At 38.0% G+C, this 20,806-nt stretch overlaps 1 protein-coding gene across 1 annotated transcript in view; it reads right to left on the bottom strand.

Annotated features, from left to right (window-relative positions):
- Morc1 (MORC family CW-type zinc finger 1) overlaps positions 1-20,806 on the bottom strand; it is a 153,862-nt gene that overhangs the window by 26,333 nt on the left and 106,723 nt on the right. The window contains exons 20-21 of the mRNA XM_077110339.1: positions 19,858-20,097; positions 14,060-14,164 (exon numbers count right to left, since the gene is read on the bottom strand). Of these exons, the coding sequence (XP_076966454.1) occupies positions 14,060-14,164; positions 19,858-20,097 (345 nt within the window). The remainder of the gene's footprint in view (positions 1-14,059; positions 14,165-19,857; positions 20,098-20,806) is intronic.

The raw sequence follows: 20,806 nt of genomic DNA, 5'->3' as shown, positions 1-20,806 counted from the left end.
AAAAAAAAAAAAAAAAAAGCCTCCCAGGCAGTGGAAAATAAATAAAACTGCTCTTAAGCTACTGTTGTCCAATTCAAAATACGTTTATACTTACAATGCAAATAAGTATATGCTCCAGGAAATAATCAAAATGCATATTTTTAAAGGTTGATTTTGCAAAAATCTTGAAAGTGACTTTAAAATGTATGCCTTTTTATTTCTGATGTAACATAAAATTTAAAGTTTTCTTCTAATGTGCTGAAATCTACGTGATATAAGTGTTTCCAAATTTGGACTAAATATTTTTTGATCAGTTTAAAGCAGTATATACTATTTTCCAAAATAGTTAATAGTAGTCACACACACACACACACACAAAAGCTTATGAGATAACTTAATGCTTTTAGTTATAATCACGTTGCTATAACCCACGATGATCTTATTCACAATGTGTTACTTTTCTTTAGTGACTTTCTCTTATGAACTTGATGAACTTGAACAAGATGCAAGTATCCAAGACTCTTTTTTAATTACTATTTTCATCAGAGAACAACTGTTGGTAGTGTTATTAACACAGCTTCATGAAATTAATTATTTTTACATTCTATTGTTGACTCTTCTCCTTTGAACTCTGCCTTGCTAGGCTGTTGCCATTGAGGATGGTATCTGCCCTCACCCCAAAGATGGTACGAATACAAAGTTGACCATTTCTATTGAAGGAGAGATTTCTTTTGCCTTTCTGTCTGTTCTTTATTCTTTAGCTTGAAAGCATAGAAATGTTTAAAACATTTTTTGATAAATTCACTGCCTATAGTATCTTAATAACACTATAAATATCTGATTTCATAAGATGCTGCTTTTAGTACCATGTAGTTGTAGTGTTGAGGATCTGAATGCTTTCAAGGTGAGACAAGGCATGTGGCTGTCTTTGAAAAGCCTTCATTTATATGTTTTTATCTTACCTACAAAGCTCTTTCATGTAAATGAATTCATTTTATTAGAGAAGTGTTCTTCATTTGCTCAGGCTTAGCTGTGGTTCACACTCTGCAGTTTGGGAATATCTCCTTCCTAAGATTTTTACCTAAATCATGCAACAGATAACACCTCCCACACAGTAAATGAGATTACAGTTAAGTCTTAACATGAGATTTAAGACACTTTAGTTACAATTAATTTAACAACAAGCAGGGTGGGACTTGTCAGTTCTCCAAGGAACTCAAAGGATCAGGGTAATAACACATTTTCCATTTTGTAAAATATCTATTTAAGAAGATAAATAAATCATGAAGAAGACGAAACAATAACATACCTCAGAAAGCTGTGTAATACCTATCTCATTAACTGCTGTTAAAGGAAACTCAAGAACTGGATGTCACTTTATCTGTCTTTTTCCTTCTATTGCCTTGCCCTTCTCTCTCCACCTCAGTCCCTATTCAGGGACTCATCAAGACCACCAGACCAGGACATGTCTTCCCACCAGATCCAACAATCCTTTCTGCTTTCACTCTTCCATGGTTAACATTATTTCCCAGACCCTTCCCCTTCACTCATTAATCTATTAATAAAATTCCCAGCATGGGTCAGACACTGTCATGGTGAAGAATTCAAAGTCCTGCCTTTGTGGAACTTATTTTTCTAATAAGGGAGAAAGACATTAAACAAGTAAAAAGATAAATATGCAATATAATATCAGGTGATGCAAACTCACTGAAGAAAAATAATACAGGTGAGAGAGAAAATAACAAAGGTTCCTGTCAGTGGTGCTGTTTTCACCCCATGCCCCACTCTCTCACCAAGCAGCCAGCCACACGCCTCTTCAGCTCTCAGGCTTTGTGTACTACAGACTTGTTGATCCCTCGGCTTTTTCTAGTCTTTCCTCTGGCATCTCCTTGGTGCATCCTGTGCCAAAAACTGATCACTGTGCCAAAATTGCCAAAAATTGCAACACTCACCATATCTAGCACCGATACCTCCTGTCCTCTTCCTTGTAACTGGACTGGCATTTACCATTATCTGTCATGCAAAATGCTTTACTTAATCATCTTGTCTCTTGTCTGATCCCCCACTAGAATGGACACTCCCTGAATATAGGGAGCATTATCTGTTTTTCTTTCCCCTGCTGGATTCCCAATATCTAGATCAGTAACTGATAACACACAGAATAAAAGGTAAAAAAAGCAAGTCATGAAGACATGGGTGGTATGGTGGGGATGGTGTGTGTAGTGGAGACCAGGTAGTAACAAAGGAGAAGACTTAGGTTCACATTGCTCTCCTTACCTGTGTTCATAGAATTTAAATTACTTAACATGATAGGACATTTTGGGCTTTTTATTTATTTGGTATCTCTTGGGGTGCTGGAAGCCAAGGTGTAGTCCCTTTGGCTCCAGGGGACTGGAGAAGGGATTAGCAGTGGAGGTGAGTCACCGAAGACATTGGGGTAAAGTCATCTGGCCAGTCTTCTAGGGCTTTGGGAGCTACAGCAAGGAAACCAAATTCTTTTCTAAGAATGAGAAGCCATTGGGGGATTGAGAGCAGGAGAATGGCATAATAAAACTTGTCCTTCAGATGGACTACTCAGCTTTTTAAGTTCCTGGAGGACAAAATAGATCACTTTTAGGCCTGCCATTGTGTCCCTGGAAAGAGATGTGGTGAGTTGGCCAGGGTAGTAGCTGCAGAGGCAGGAGGAGAGGTTCCACGTGTGAAGGCTGATTGACGAGACAGGCTGTGGGTTGAGTGCAGGCTGAGAAAGGAGGAGAGAGATTCAGCATGATTCCAAGGCTAGGGTCTGAGTTACTGAGTGGTGGTGCTATTTATTAAGTTAGGGAAGTGTGAAGATGTTGCTTGGATCCTTTGCTCTCTTGATTTCTGTAACCCTCTGTGTCTTAACTCTCCCTGGGTAACTTGTTCTTTTTCTGCCTACTCTCAATTTCTCAATGGACTTATTAAAATTTCAGGGGGCTAAGCTAGTATACTTTATTGTGTAAACCATGGCTTTATCGGCATTAAACAACCCTAACTTTTCACCTCTGCTCCAGCTACATACAACTCATCTTCATGAATCTCACATTCAAACATCTTGCTGAAAGTTCAGATTTTCAGTCTTATTTTTGTCCGCTTAGTTGCAGTCCCTGATCACCTGTCCTCTTCTTATTTATAACACTATTTTTTCCCAGATTGCTACTTCGTTTATTTTTTCTTCATATTTTTATGGGTGCATTATAATTATACATAACAATAGAAGTCACTGTTACATATTCATATGTGCACACAATGGGATAATATAACTCAGTCAGTATCAAGTCTCAGTATCTTCCCTCTTTCTTCCCTCCTCTGTTTTTCTGGTCCCCCTTCCTCTACTCTCCTGCTCTGTCTTCTATTTTCATGAGATCCCCTACACACACCTTTTTTCCCTGGGTTGGCATTTCAACATTGCTTTATTTAGTCTTTCATACTCTTTTCCTTATTGTGCAGTGTTCTCTCTCTCTCTCTCTCTCTCTCTCTCTCTCTCTCTCTCTCTCTTTCTCTCTCACCAAGACATTATCACAAACATTACCACTAAGCCACAATCCCAACCATTTTAAGATATTTTATTCAGAGGCAGGTTCTCATTAAGTTGCTTATGACCTCTCTGAATTCCTGAAGCTGGCTTTGAACTCATGATCTTCCTTCTTCAGCCCCCTGAGCTCCTGGGATTACAAGCATGCGCCATGTATCTGGCTGAATACTTCTTAAGGAACATCCTCTGCTACAATTTAAAGGCTGTCTTTAGAATTCCCTGGATCCACCATACACATACTTACTTCAACATCATTGCCCATACAAAGGTTCCGTCTGGTATGTCCTCTTCCCTCTTTTTTTTCTTAAAAGTTCCACACATTTTTTAAGATAAACATAAGTCTGGGCTGGGGTTGTGGCTCAGTGGTACAGCACTTGCCTAACATGTGTGAGGCACTGGATTTGATTCTCAGGACCGCATATAAATAAATAAATGAAAGAAAGGTCCACCGACAACTAAAAATAAAATTTTAAAAAGATAAACATAAGTCCTATTTTTTCTTTAGACCATATTGATTTCTTCCTTCTGAACAACTATTAACAGTGAGTTGCAGACCATTTACTGGCATTAGCTAAACACATTGATAGCTAAGCATCTTATCTATGTAACTCAGATAAATAAGACTGATTTCCCATAGCAACCTTGATTCTTGCCATGTCACATCAAAGCAGAATTCAAAACTTAGTTGCATATCCCCCCACACACACACAAAAAAATTCAATTGTACAAAATATTACTTAAGATCATGCTGGAAAATGGAGGAAATGAATATATATATAGCAAAAATCAATTTAAAATTACCATTAAGCATCTATTTTTTAGCTTTCCACTGTGAGTACCTCACTTCTGCACACTTTCCCCATCAATCCTCCCCATCTGGAGCTCTGGGGATTTCTGCTTCTGGGCTTACCTATTCCCCTCATCTCCTATGTGAGGTCTTTAGTTCTCCCCTTTCCGTCACAAAGCAATTTTACATTCTCACTTTCCATTCTCATTCTGAATCACCCAATAAAGGCTGAATCTGCCTGTTTTAGAACTATAGTAGGTAGATTTTAAAACACACTTTTCATCACACAAAAATTATTTTCATTCTATCACAAATCAATCATCCCATTAATCCTGTAACAACTTTAAAAGTAGGGGATATTATCATTCTTATTTTGTGTGTGTGTAAAAGAAGATCAAATTCAGCATGAAGCCCTGAATTTGAAACTAGGTCAGTCTGTCAGAGTGCAAGCTGCCTTCTTTCCGTAATATAATGCTACTCGCCATGATTTTGTAAAATTGTCCCAATTTTCCTATTCCTTCAGGGCAAAGATCACATACATTACCTTTTTTTGTCTCTCAAAATCTCTAACATGGTGTTGTTCAATAAGTTTGTTGTGATTAATTGGCTCATGGTAGTTCACATACTGGCCCTTAATATTTAGAACCATTATAAGTCGCCCACAAGATGTCCTTTCTGTCAGGGACGGCTTCACTAATTGCTCTTGTGACTGTCTACAGAGTCTGTTGGAGAGTTGATGAATGACACTGTGGAGGCTGAGTATGCGTAATTTTTCCTCCAAAGCCCTTAGGGCAATGCTGGGATCATGAAGCTTCTGGTACTGTCAGCAACAATCATAGCACTTATAGGCATTTGAAGAGGCAATGGTAGATCATCAGCCAGGAGAGCTGACTGACAGATGGTCTGCTTTTGAAATTGAGGCAACTTCAGTAATCTGAACTCATGTATTGAAGCATCCAGGGCATATTATTACAATACCAGTACAGTTTTAAAATCGTTTGTATTCATCAATGTTTTTAGCAGCACAATTCACAATAGCTAAGCTATGGGACCAACCAAGTGCCCTTCAACAGATGATTGGATAAAGAAATTGTGATCTATATACACAATGAAAAATTACTCCGCCATAAAGAAGAATGGATCATGGCATTTACCAGTAAACGGATGGCTCTGGAGACTATCATGCTAAGTAAAATAAGCCAATCTCCCAAAATTAAAAGGTCCAATCTTCTCTCTGACAATGTGGATGCTAACATAAAATAAGGGAAGAGGGAAGGAAAAATAGAAGCACATTGGATTAGATAAAGGGAAATGAAGGAAAGGGAAAATAGTAATAGTAAAGAAAGTGGAATGGATGTGACATAACTTTCCTATGTACATATATGAATACACCACAGTCAATCTCCACATCATGTACACCACAAGACTGGGATCCTAATTAGAATATTAGGATCCCAATGCTTGTACAAATATATCAAAATAGATTCTACTGTCAGGTACAACTGAAAAGAACAAATAAAAGTAAAATAAATTAATGTGTATTTAGGGGAATTGCAGATGATTTAGATACTCATTTATGCAGGATGTTTGCTATTCTTTCTCTTTCTTTGGGTTACTTGGTCACCTTTTCGCTCTCATTATCTTGTAACATTGAGGCCAAAGTAGGGGACATGTAGTTGCTTTTTGGTTGTTGGTGGCTTGATTTTGGTAAACCTAGACATTGGCAACTCATCTTCTCTTGCAGTTGTTCTTTGTTTTTTATAAGCCGCGGAAGCCCTGTCAATGATTCTAGAGATGCAGAGTGTGCCCATGCCTTTCTCTGAGCTGCAATGTGCTTCTTTTGAAGGATTCCCCAAAGAGCCAACCAGACACAACTGGTAATAATGTAGCTCAGTTCTGAGATGGAGACATGGTTGCATCCACTCCTTCATTTACATATCTTTCTTGGACCCCAGAAGATGCTACGCTCTGTTCTAGGGACTACAAAGATCTTTCATAATAATTTCCAGAGAGTCCATTATCAAACCTTTAAAATCTTTCTGGCAGGGATGATCTGGTCATCAAGTTTTTTAAAATGTGTGAAGATTGGGAGAAATGAAATAAATCCATCTGCCAGTCTGCTCGTAGGGCCAGATGAAAGGCAAAACCAAAATGAAACAAAACAAACAAACAAACAAACAAACAAAAAATGGCCACAGCGGACAAAAGGGCTTAGGTTGTTGGTGCAATCAAAAAGGTTCTATGATTTCTGGCTATTATACAGGTCTAACCTATCCTTTATAACAACACCATGGTAATCTTTCTTGTTTTAGCAATCTGAGTTTATCTCTTACATTCAGAATAGTAACTGAACGATGGTTATTATAAAGTACAAAAAAAAGAAAATATCAGTAAGAAAAATGTAAACGCTGCTTCATTTCAGGATCAGAAAATGTACAATGTCAACTTGGAGCATGGAGTCCATCAAGGTGAATTAAAGCATGCGTATGTATAGTAGGAGTCAGTACCTTTACCACTCCAAACTGAGTCTCAGCTCATTAATTCTACTCAGTTCTTCAAATTTGGATTTTTCTAAAACTGAGTTTTCTTCAAACTTATCACTTGCTGTCCCAACCATCTGTTGTGGTCTGGCAACTGATTTTCCCAGTTACCGTGCAGAGTGATCCCCTAAGATATTTAGTCTGTTATAGCTGCTTCTTATATCTCAAGTTGTGACATAACATGAATGGCCTACTTAGCTCTTTGATATAATGTTCGGCAATCTGATCCCATTTTTATTTTTATTGATTCTATTAAGCATAGTGTACTAACAGTTGATCAGACTGTATCACTCCGGATGCATTAATTCCCATTCTGGGGAGGTATAAAGCTCATATGTCAAATTTTTGCTTGGAGTAAAGTTCACCTGCCAATTTATCACACAGCAGTGCGCAGGAGTTTTTAATTGGACTTAAGCAAACAACAGGGTTATACAGGGCACCTTCAGTAACAGCAGAACTACAGCAACATTTACTCACACAGATTCTCCTAACAGAGTCTGACATACTTATAAGAGGTGCTGTAGGATAATTTCTTCTTCCTTCCTATCTGGGATTAACTGGGGCAATTTTGAACTTTACAGCCAAGTTTGGAAATGCTTGAGAGAAAGCAGGTCAGAATATCAAGTATTCTTTAAAAAAGAGGGCAGAACATGTGCTTTTAACACAGAAGATAGTACATAACAGGGATTTTCTGTTGGCTGGAGGTAAGGCTCATGGGAGGGGTAAGTGGTAAGGTTACAACCACCATCATATTCCCAGGGTGATAAGCTGGGACATGGAAGCAAGACTCTCTTTTCTAGAAGGCAGAAAGTAGAGGAGGCCTTAAGAAGATGATCTGATGATTATTATGGGACCTTATATTAGCTAGAACAAGAGCCAGTAACTGAGAAGAAAAGAAGTAAATTTCATAGACCAGATTTAGGGTGGATAGGGGAGAAACAGGCTAAAGGGAAGTTAGCTTTATCTGGGCAAGGTTTTTTGTTTTGGTTTGGTTTGTGGTGCTGGAGATTAAACCCAAGGTCTTGTGCATGTGAGGCAAGGACTCTACCAACTGAGCTATATCCCCAGCCCAATGCAAGGAGTTTTTGATGAGCTGGATTTTAAAAATTTTTTAAATTGACATTCAATATTTGTATTTATTTATAGGGAACAGTATTACAATTTAATCCATGTATATAATGTATAGCGACCAAATTAAGCTAATCAGCATTACCATCTCTTCAAATTTATTAACACTCCTTTGTATTGGGAGTCTCCAAACTTTGTTCCTCTAGTTATTTTGAAATGTATAATTGTTGTAGACTATAGTTGCCCTATTGTGTCATATAACCTTAGAACGTCTTCATCCCCATGCTTTAATGCACATTATCCACCCCCTCACTATCCTTCCCCCACTTCCTAGCCTCTAGTGATCTCTGTTTCACTCTCTTCTTCTATGTGATCAACTTTTTTAGTTTTCACAAATGAGTGAGAACCTGCGGTATTTGTCTTTCTGGGTCTGGTTTGTTGTACATAATAGAGTTTCCCCCTTACCCCCCACCCTGGTTCCAAATATGTTGTTGTAACTGACAGAATTTCATCCTTTCATGGCTGAATAATATCCCTTTGTGCATGCAGACCACATTTTTAAGATGGCTTGCTCTTTTAAAATTACTGAAGATTCTTGGCTTGTGATGTCCATCTACAGAACTTTGCAAGGTTGCCTAAACCAAAATCATTACTATTACACTTACTGTATGTTTGTGTGCTTCTCCTCACACGAGTGGAAGGGATTGCTTGAATTGATATAGGGGACATCTATGGAGGTGAAAAATAAAGGGAAAAAGTCATAAAATAAATGGGGGTTGAATAGCTAGGACTCAAAGTGCTCAACTCCTGGCAGTGTGACTTCAGCAACTTTTATTTTCCTCGTCTGTAAAATGGGGATGAAAAGAGTGCTTGCCTCTTAGATTATTAGGAGGATTTGATGAGATGATACATGGAAAGTACAGTTCCTGAGTTTTGTGATGGAGGAATGATTAATTCCACTAGAACATATCTGTGCATGTGTACACACCTACATACACACCCTAGAGCACCAGAACAATTCAGTTTTACATAGTCACAGATAATAAGTCTGGATCATATTAGTTGTCCTGAAATGGGGGAGAGAATGGTCGCTGTGTTAATAAGACAGTAAAAAGTAATGAAAGAGGTTCGCTGAAGTGCAGGAGAATCCCACACCAAATGTTCCAAAGGTCTGACTGGGAGGCTAACTAGGGTGTTTTGAAGAGGATTAAGATGTCTTTTTAAAAAACTGCTCATTATTTTCATGACAGTTTTTTAATCTCTAGAAAATGCCTGAAGCTTTAACTGAATCCCAGTTGGAAACTTCCACATCTCCAAATGATGTGCAAGGTCTTAGCAAGAACATGCTCATCACATGGACTGTGGAAATGAATGACCAGCATTGGCTTAAAGGCCAAGCATAAATTAATATAAAAAAGGAGAAATGCCAAGGAAGTGACACCAAGAATCTATATGACCAGAAGCAACTGAAGATAGAACAAATGAGCTCAGCAGCTCATGACTCATTTGAGAGTGTGTTAAATGTGAGGCACGGTGGACAACAGGGAGCTTGACACTACACATGATCAGAAAACAAGGATAATCCCATGGGGGAGAGAAGCAACAAAAGAAGAATACAGTTCTTAAAAACAGCTCTAATAGACCACAGGCCTTGGTGTTAGAGTTATAAGAAAAATCATTCAATCAAGAATTGGGGGGAAGAGGAGGAGGAAGAAATAATCAATCAAACTGTTATAACACTGAGCCATAGCAGGGAGGTGATTTGGGAGGAGTGATCATTTGGCTGAAATAATCAGCAACGGTAAAATTAAATATAAACCTGAAAAGTAATCAATACTATCATTTCAGTTGAAATCATAGACTGTTGGTGCAAGAGCCAGAGTGAGGTGTTGCTCAGAACTTGGAAGAGAGGGAAATCAGGTACCCTGACATGAAACAAACAAACAAACAAACAAACAAAAAGTCACCTTTCAGCCAGGTGCAGTAACACATGCCTATAATCTCAGAGGCTCAGGAGGCTGAGACAGGAGGATTGCAAATTCAAAGCCAGAATCAGCAAAAAAGTAAGGCACTTATCAACTCAGTGAGACCCTGTCTCTAAATAAAATACCAAATAGGGCAGGCGATGTGGCTCAGTGGTCAAGTGCCCCTGAGTTTAATCCCTAGTACCAAAAAAAAAAAAAAAAAAAAAAGAAAAATGAAAAAGAAAAAGAAAAAAAGAAAAAAAATCTTTCAAAGGGCAGACTTATAGACACTACTGACTGCATGATAAAGGGAAAAAAATGTGCCAATCAATCCGAATGGAGTTATTCTCCAGACAAGGTGACACCAATACTGGGGCACAGGCAGGCATGGGAAAAGGGCGCTCTGAGACAGTGCCCTGTTGGCTATAGTTGCTTTGGTAGTGTCATCACTCTCATCCCTTTTGGAAAAGTACATAATAGGCTATTTTAGATGAAAGCCTTTTAAATATTCAAATACCATCAGAGAGTAACTGGGCAGCCCATGAAGGTTGGCATAAAGGAAAGAATGTATAGCTTAAATCAATATGTGCTGCCCAGTTGAATGAAGGCTGTATTCATCTTTTAAATGGCTAAACTGTCATTATGCTATCATACATCATGAGTTGGGATAATGCAAAATCATCCCTGTGAATTGGACTTTCTTTGGTATGCTGAACATATCTTATTTCTGAGGCTTTTAAACCTAAAAATAAAGACATGGATTCCAACCCAGTAAATTCACCAAAATAATAAATACTGCTTTGGAGGGTAGGAGGAGTGTGTTCTGTGCTATAGATAATTTTTCTTCTTAAGTGGCAACCTCCTGTTAGCACTGAGTGCCTTCCTTCTTCAAATTTAACAGGCAGCAAGTAGAACACCCCTCCATGCACTCCAAGGAAGATAGGTGTTAAGAAGAACCTCTCTCTCTCTCTCTCTTTAAATTTCTGAGTTTAAGAAAGTATAAACTGTCACGAGCCATCCATGGGTTGGGTGTGGACATGTTGCGCATCGTAGCTTAGTGAAGGGATAAATCTGGCATTGGGAACTTCCTGTAGCACCCCCATACACATGGATTGCCCACCTGATGCAGGTGAACTTCCTGCTCAAGCTCTGCCCAAAATCCCACATAGCAGCTGAGATGGGTGTGACGTGCCAAGATTTCAATCAACCTGCTGACTATAAGACATCACAAAGTGAGACTCCACCCTTGAAACCTTATCCCTGCCTTTGATGCACCCCTTTAAATAAAACTTTGAGCCACCTTTCCTTTGTCTAGTTCCAGCACCCTTGTGGACTAGATTTATCAAGAGCTTCACTTTTGTAAATATATTTCTATTTGTGTTTTGTTCTTCACTAATAATCTGAGACTTTTAAGTTTTAGGGTGGTTTACATCCTCTGGGCAGGAGGTAGACCCCCCAATAAGACAGTGGACATAGCCCCCATTAATAGACAGATAAGCTTTCCAAAGTAATTATTTCCTAGTTGAATTATTCTACCTACAGAGAAATCAATGCACATCTGGATAATGCATGTTTATATAAATTAATTAGATGTCATGATTTTGAAAGCAAGACTTCCTGCTAAGATCACAGAGAAATAAATAAATCATATACCATACACATACCCACAACTAACCTAAGAACTTCAGAAATGCTACATAAAAAGAAAACAATATTTTTAATATACATGTCACAGCTAATTCATGAAAAAGCACTTGCTGAAATCCATGTGCAAAGGTCAGAGGATGACAAAGTAATGGCAACATGAAAAATACACAGAGACTTGAAAGATTCTGTAATGCAAGGGATGACTAGTAATGTTCACAGGTATCACTGCATCTTTGCTTAGAAGCGGTGGCCTTTTTTACAATACTGGTGGCAGTGTTGTCCTCTTCTCTAGCCTCTGATTGAGACTTGACTCTTTTCCTTTTGCAATACTTGGCGTTTACTTTCTAACCATCCCATATATAGTTTTTCTTATTGTCAATATCACTTCTAGTCCTTTCCAAAATCCCTTCCAGTGGCTTCTTAAGACAATCACAATTTTTAGAGGGCATGATGTAGTGCCTGGGAGCAATAGGGACAGAGAGGGAATGTGGATAAATGAGACTAATATGGGCCTAACACTGTTGGAACCTGAAGAATGCGCACACGGGAGTTAACAGAGCTGTCTGTAATTTTCTACAATGGAAAATTCTAAAACTAAGATGTTCATGAGAGTCATATCATGTACCCTGTGACAATGATGTTGGTGAAATTAGGCTAGTCAGAAGAAATAATATGTTCAATAATATGTTCCTAATTAGCTCAAGTGTAAGTGAAACCTAATCCATAATTCTAAATAGCATATTGAGATACCTTACCTAAAGACATGCACAATGATGTCAGGCTCTTTTATAAATACTCTTGACTTATGTCAAAAATAGCAACCATCTAGGCTACTGTAGCTATTTTCACTAGGTTAAAGTTTAGCTGTAAGCTTCTTAGCAATTGAGGTAAAGAGAAAGATACAGCAATAAAATTTATGCTCCAACAAAATAATATACCAAATAGATCTTTCCTGGCATTAAATTCTAATGTGTAAAGACATGTTAGTGTTTTTATCATCACACATATGGTGCTATATAACAACAGACAATATCTTACACATGGCTTCATGTGGAGTGCTTCTCATATGGTCAGCCCTTGAATGGATTCTCCCTGCACACCCTCTGCTCAGTGAAGCCACAGCACCTCTACACTAGTCAGGACATGTGGCTCTTTGATATCAACCATCAGGGTAGAATCTGGACACACTCTTTAGAGGAGCAAATGGAAAGCATGCCCATGTTTCTTGAATGGACTTCTCTCATCAGGACTTTTGGTAGTGGTCTAATTTAAATCAATTTAGAATTATACTTGCTGGAATTACAGAAAGGTATGGTTTGGATTTGGGAGTATGAAGTTTTGAGATAACCTTCAAGTTATATACATCTATATAATTTTATACATTCAAATGTATATTAAAACTCTAATTGCTAGAGATGTTAAACATTTTTCATACATTTATTGATCATCTGCATTTCTAGCAATTAGAGAAATGCAAATTAAAACTGCACTGATATTTACCTCACTCCAATCAGAAGAGCAATTATCAAGATCCAATACAAGTAACACTAAATGTTGGCAAGGATGTTGGGGAAATGGTATACATAGATTATTGATGGGACTGTAAATTGGTGCAATCACTCTGGAAAGCATTATGGAGATTCCTAAAAAAAGTAGGATTAGAACCACCATATAACCCAGTTATATCACTCCTCAGTATATAGCCAAAGGAATTAAAATCAGCATACTAAAGTGACAGAACCATATCAATGTTCATAGCAGCTCAATTCACAATAGCTAAGTTATAGAACCAACCTAGGTGTCCTTCAACAGAAATATGGATAAAGAAATTGTGGTATAAAGAAATGTGGTATATACACAATGGAATACTACTCAGCCATACAGAAAAATGACTTTGTGACATTTGCCAGTAAATGAATGGATCCGGAGACACTCAAGCTAAGTGAAATAAACCAAGCCTCCAAAACCAAAGATTGAATGTTCCCTTATGTGGATGCTAACTCATAACAAGGTGAGGGCAATAGAAGTTAACTGGACTACTAGAAAAAGGGGAATGAAAGGAAGAGAGGGGGAATAGGAATAGTAAAGACAGTGGAATGATCTGACATAACTTTCCTACAGATATATATGAATATACCACAGTGAATCAACATCGTGTACATCCACAAAACTGGGACCCTGGTGAGAAAAGAATGTACTCCAAGGTTGTATAAATATGTCAAAATAGTTTCTACTGTCATGTGTGACTAAAAAGAACAAATTTTTAAAAACCTATCTCACTATGATAATTGAAAAGAAAGGAGGTCAGGGACAAGGGAGTCAGGAGGCCTAAGTTCCAGTTATCTCTACTAGATACACGGCCTTGGGAAAGTCACAAACAACTCTTCTTAGTTTTACTTCTTCTTCTAAAAATTAGGTTATTCAACTAAAAGTTTTGGTGACTTTGAGGCACTAATGATCCTGCTCATTTTTATAAATGTAAAAAAATTTCATATTTAGTCACTAAATTTTATCTCACCAGGATTATATCTGGATCACTGTCGCTGGTCTGAATTTCACTCAACACCTTACATTCCTGTGTGAGATTGAGACTCTGTTTCCTTTTCATTTCCCCGGAAGAGGCCTATTGCAAAGTATTAACAGAAAAAGTACAAAGATTAGGATCAAGCAATGACACACATTAAACCACCTTCACTCATGATTCATGATGTCCCTTGGATATACAACAGAGACTCGATTTCTGATCTTTGTCCTTAAAATGTATATGATTTAGAAAAACACATGTAAAGTTCACTAACAATACACAATAAAAAAGAATGTCACAAGGCAAATCAGGTAAATATGAGTCACACAGACCATAGAGCTCAAAAGTGAATCAAAGTTGCTACAGTATTTTGCCAAGGCCTGCATGAATTACCATTATACACTGAATAACATCTTGTGTGGATGTACATTGTTTTTCAAACTTGGGTAGATGTTGCTAAGACAAATGAGATAGGCATTTATTTAAAAGTATCTACGATAGTTTTCTCTGACTAGATATAGCTATTAATCAATGGTTACTATCACATGGAATGTCTGTAGTCATTTTGTGACACTGAAAAAGTATTTTCATACTTGAAAAGGTTGGAAACTTATGATGCAGGAAAAGGTCTCCCTTAATTAGAATGGTTAGAGGTTGGCTCTCAGCTTCTTGGGGGGGGGGGGTAGGGGGATGTGTTTGATTAATATCTGAGTCTTCAACACCTGGTTCAGAGCAAATGATTAATATGTTTGTTGAGTGAAGGGAACTTACAAACAGCCTTGGGGGAAAATTCGGCGGAATTACAAGGTGCAGATATAGGGAACAATAAGCATATTATTTTTATTGAAAGTTCTATTTTCATGAAATAGGGAGAAAGTTATTTCAGATAAATAAAGTGGAACCTTCTAAGAAAAGCAAGGGTGTGATAAAAATAATCCTCCAGGAAGAACAATAGGCTAATTAATGACTTGTCTTTTTTTCTGTATTTTTACTGGTACATTATAATTATACATAATTGCAGGATTTGTTGTTACATTTTTGCCCATGCACATGAATGACTCCTCTTAATAGACCTGAACTATAATACGTAAAAGCCAAAATATTAACTAATTCCAGAATCATTTTTATCAAACTTTTGAAGCACTTGGCAGGATTTACTTGGAGCACCTATGTCTTCCTAATGCCATGCTGCTTAGACTCATAGAGGAATTAAGTTTCATTTCCTGCACCTCCTCTGTCTGTTAGGGGCAATACCTAGTGTGTTTATTGGACAGGAGATGAGCAAGTAATCCTCAAGTAATCCAAAATTGCTTCAATTGCAGTTTAACCTGATAAAATTAGCGTAAGTACTTATAAAGAATTTCATGGCCTCCTTATTTGTCCACCTCACTGCTTGATTTTCATAAGTATAGACTGTCTTCTGACGTGATGTCAGCTTACTTTTCCAAGAATTCATATGCAAACAGTTTCTTCATCTCCCATTTACTAATCAATGCTCTCTAATCTGGTTTCCAACCTCTTCATCAACAACAATTTTTTCCTGAAATCATTCTTATTGCTTCTAAGTCATTAAGCCAAACAACCCTTTTTAGGTCTTTGGCCAGCTGAGTTGGTTCTCTAAAGGATTTAGCCCATTGGACCACCTCTCCTTGAACTATTTTCCCCTCTTGGCTTCAATGATATAACAAATTCCTAATTCCCTTACTGCTCAGGCAATTCCCCCCAAACCATCTGTGCACAATTGTCTCCCAGTCCCCAAGTTTCTGACTAGTCCTTTCTTCTTCCCCTTCAACCCTGATCACACGCAGATACTTGTGTATCTGGGTACCTTATAAGTTCAGGCCTTCTAGTAAAACCTCAGCTCTGACATCCAGATTCAAATATGTGATGTCTAAAACTATGTAAGCTGAATTCATGCTCCTATCTACAAGCCTTCAAGGATCCCTATTTTGATGGATGTAATTACTACCCAAGCAGGTCAAATAGCTAAAAAAAAAAAAAAAAAAAAAAAAAAAAAAAAAAATCTGCCGTATTCCTCTGCTTCACCTTCTATACCCAATATATCACCAAGATGGGGGGCAGTGTAACCACACCCACCACCACTGTTTTAGTCAGCTTTTTCACTGCTGTGACTAAAAGATCTGATCAGAACAATTGTAGAGGAGGAAAAGTTCATTTGAGGGCTCATAGTTTCAGAGGTCTCAGTCCATAGACAGCTGGCTCCATTCCTCAGAGCCCCAAATGAGGCAGGACATCATGGTAGAAGAATTGACAGAGGGAAGAGGCTCACATAATGATCAGGAAGCAGAGAGAGACCCACCAGACACAAATTTATATACATCAAGGGCACACCAACCAGGGACCACCTCTTCTAGCCACAGCCTACCTGCCTTTAGTTACCACTCAGTTAATCCCCAACAGGGTATTAATTCACTAATTGGATTAAGGCTCTTATAATCCAGTCACTTGTTGTCTAAACCTTCTTGCATTGTCTCACCCATGAGCTTTTAGGGGGACATTTCACATACAAAGCATAACAACCATCATCCTAAGCTGTGCTACTGTTATTTCTCTATTAAAGCCTCCTAGCTGCTCTGCCCTAATGGCTCTTATTAAGCATAAATTTTGAAGCAGAATACCATGCACTGGTTGTCAATCTCTTGTGAGTACTCTAAACACTTTCCATTTTGGAATTTCCAAAAAGGAAACCAATGCAGTCAAGTTCTGGATGGAAAAAAATGTCTTACTTACGGAGAAAGGAGAGAGCAAAATTAGCTTCAGAAGTGTGCATCATTCCCCTGTGCCAGTAGGAACCCTGGTAGCCAAGGCAGGGAAATTGCCTACACAAATTCCTTTCTTGCTGCAGTAGCCCCTTCTCCTCCCCAAGAAAGACAAATATAGCAGTGGGGTTGATCTTGTGAAACAAACACTTACGCAGAGAGCATACATTGGGCTTGCAACACAGAAGGATATTCCCACACAAGGAGATAAGACTAGAGCACACTGTGTGGGCTCTCTCTCTCTTGGTAAGGAAATGCCCCAGGCTTAAGGTCCATTATTAGGTGACCAAACAGGGGTCAAAAGACTGTATGGCATGAGAGTGCTTTTCTCAACACCTCTGCTCTCTAATAACCTTACTTCCTAACTAAGCCAAAGCAAACTTTTCTAAAGGAAAATATGGTCACACCACTCCCCTGCATGAAGCTCCCCCATGGTCTCCCACTGCTTTGGGAATCCATGCAAATCCTCTTTCTCAAGGCCCATGGGACTTGTATGGTTTCAGTTATTCTCTACACATCTCCTACCACAGCCCCTTTCCATCTCTCTGTCCTGCCACTGCCTGTCTTAACACTTGGTATTCATCATGGTGTCCCTCTTTAACAAATGCTGTTTGCATTGTTTGGAAATGTTCTTCCTCTTCTGATACCAATTTAATTGGAATTCAATCCTAAAATCTTAGGAATCAATTTTTTTTTTTTTCTGGGAAGCTATCACTCTCCCGTCAGATACAGCTGAATCCCCCCATTATTAGCACTTGTGCTATTGTGTCCTAAACACTGCCACAAATAGGTGTGGTGGCATATGCCTCTAGTCCCAGCTACCTGGGAGGCTGAGGTAAGAGGATCACTTGAGCCCACCAGTTTGAGGCCAGGCTGGGACTTTATCTTGGGGGAGGTGAGGGGGTGCGGGGATTCTGCTGCCACAGTTGCAATTTACATTTATAATTCAAATAATTACTGAATTATTTGTCTTTATCATCAGACTGTGTTTGATGAGGGTCAGAACTCTATGTGGCTTTGTTTACAGTTGAACCCTCTTCCAAGGTGATACAGTGAGTAGAACATAATAAGATCACATGTGTGTATAAATAAATACATAAAGGTACACAAAGTATGTATATAAATATACATGTATATACACTGTGGAAATCTATTTACTTTGTGTAGTTTTACATATTGTGTATGTATATATACATATATACTAGACTAAGTTAATCCCTCTATCTAAAGTCCAAAGTGTGTTGTTTTAATACTTGGGCAAACTCTCTACTTCTCAATCTATTATGTGTTTTTAAAACATACAATATGTGTACAAAATAAGCTCCCAAATACCAAGATCTTTAAATACACAGCTAATGAGTTTTTCTGGAATTCAAGGTTAAAGGAGATACGATTAAACCACCTTTTCTATTGTAAACATGCAGTACTTTGAACACAGCAAGGACTGAGTAAATACCTACTGACTGTATGAGCCCACATATTCAAATATGACAGATAAGTCAGAGTCACAGAAAAAATAAAATTCTATAGATAAACAAGTTCAGCTTGGCTCCTATAGTTTCAAGAAAGATGAAGGACCAAAAATTCCAGATTACAGGGAAATGGATTTCAAATATTTTAAGAGGATGAGCTACTCAAAAAGAGAATAAGAAAAGACTTCTTCAGGGGGTAAAGATTTTCACTAAAGATTTTCAAAAAGAGTCTGCACACTATTTGCCAAAAGACAGTACAAAGGAATGTGTGAGATATTAAAGTAACTATTGTTCAAAAATAATTCCTTTTGAAAGAACCATGCCCAAAATATCTTGTCTCCCACTGTGCCTAATGCTGTGTCTTCCCAGGGCAGAAGCTCAGTAGATATTTTATTATCAGATAAATTTACACTGTTTTCAGAGAGCCTACGGCAATTTGTGTGAACCTATGGCAATTCATGTATCTGCCATGGTGGCCCATAGCCGCCCTTTATGGGTGAATTTAAATTCTGGAAACAGTTAAAAGGCATTAGAAGCCAAAATTGATAAACAAGGTAGATAACCTAGACAATAAATTTTGGCTTATGAAAGATACAAAATGAAAATTAGTAAGATAATGTTTATAATCTTTCAGCACTGAAAGATCACAGAGTAAATGCCTATTTGATTGTAGGCATTATTATTATTATAAACAGAATCTTACGGGAAATTCTCAAAAATGAATTAAATAATAGTAACATTGTAAGAATGAATATATTGTGATTATTCTAAAAGAAACAAGCTCATGTGAAAACAGAGGAATTCTGGGGAGGTACAATTGTTAAAATCAGTAGCAACACAGTTGTAAATTGACCTTATATCCCTCTCTCCTTCCCTCCCTTCCTCCTCCCTCCTTTCCTCTCTTCCCTCCCTCCCTCCCTCCCTTCCTTCCTACCTTCCTTCCTTTCAGATTGAACCCAGGGGCATTCTACCACAGAGCTACATTCTAGCTCTTTAAAAAATTTTTGATACAGAGTCTCTCTGAGTTGCCCAGGTTGGCCTCAAACCTATAATCCTCCCTCCTCAGTTCTTCAAGTTGCTGGGATTATAGGTACATGCTATTGTACCTGGTAATACTGCATTTCCTAGAACCTAGAAACTACAGGAGTAACAACCTATATGTTTTAGCTAAGCATTTTTCCTATAATGTTTTGAATGCAAAATCCTAAAACTTAAGGTTTGTTCTATATGAATATTTCTTTCTTAAATAGAGATCTACAATCCTTTGCCCACCCAGGCATCCTTTGGGGGCCTCCACTTGGCTGAGTTCTCCAGACACTATGCTGATATTAACAACCTGAATTTTCTCCCAAAACAGAGAATACAGGAGGGAAAAAATAGAAATTGGGACCCTGTCCAGAAATCACAGATTGCAATGTATATCCTATAATTAGAGTGCTTTAAAAAAATATGAAAATGAAGCAAAAACCTTTAGCTAATGCTATTTCCAGAACAAGTGAATTGTTATCCATTTTATGAATAAGAAAAAAGAAAAAAATACCTGAGATCTCTCAGCTAGTTGGATGTTTTCTGGCACCGTATGTCTCTGCTGTAGGGGTTTCATCTTCTTTTGCACAGACTTTTTCATAATTTTATAATCCGAAACATACTCCACATCAGAGTCTATTTGTTCTGTGTTTCTTTTTTGGCTTCTTTGTCCGACTGAAAGCTCAATGGGTGAAAGAGATTCATGCTTTAAATCAACACCTGAAGGTCTGATTTTCTGAGTTTTGGTATTTTCCTTGAAGAACAAAAAGCATGTTTTTATTTTTTTGGTAGCCAGCTTCTTTATAATCAATTGCCATTTCCCTAATATTTCAGTAGGTGATATTTCTTGTGGCTAACAAAACATTTAAAAATCAAAGGCTTAGTCAACTTTAGCAGGTGTACACTGCTGTAATGACTCATTAAGAAGTTGATTCAGAAATAGCTGCAGAGCAGGGCTGAGCCAAGAGGTCTGATTTTGAGGCTGCAGAAGACCTCAGATGGAGAGCATACCACATTCTGGCTTTCTCTCACAAAGATTTACTTGCTGTTGGCTCCCTGGTGCGTGCAAGACAGGCCCCATCCCTATTCCATCTCACATCCTGCTTCTTGCACCTTCCTGGCTGTGGCTTCAACCAATGGAGGACACACTTTCTGAGAGAACTAGTCTATATGTGCCTGCTCCTGAGAGTTTGTTCTCTCCTATAAGAAGCCAAAAGTAATGAGTAGAAGACTAAAGAGTGTAGCATGAGGGACACTGTAGAGTTTCTAAGCGTGTTATTACCCACTGCTGCTCAGTGAACCCTCTCCTCAACAGTGGGAGGGCTCAAGTAAGTGTTCAGCTCTCTTTTTCCTTCATATAAACCACCCACACTTGGTAAAGTCGCATTACAGCTGTATATACTGCTTTGTTTATATTTAGGTAAAATCTTAAGGCATGAGATTATATTATTATTGTAGGTTTT

The sequence above is a fragment of the Callospermophilus lateralis genome, chromosome 10 (genome assembly GCF_048772815.1).
Source record: "Callospermophilus lateralis isolate mCalLat2 chromosome 10, mCalLat2.hap1, whole genome shotgun sequence".
Classification (NCBI taxonomy): domain Eukaryota; kingdom Metazoa; phylum Chordata; class Mammalia; order Rodentia; family Sciuridae; genus Callospermophilus; species Callospermophilus lateralis.
This window is presented reverse-complemented; position numbering and strand designations above follow the sequence as displayed.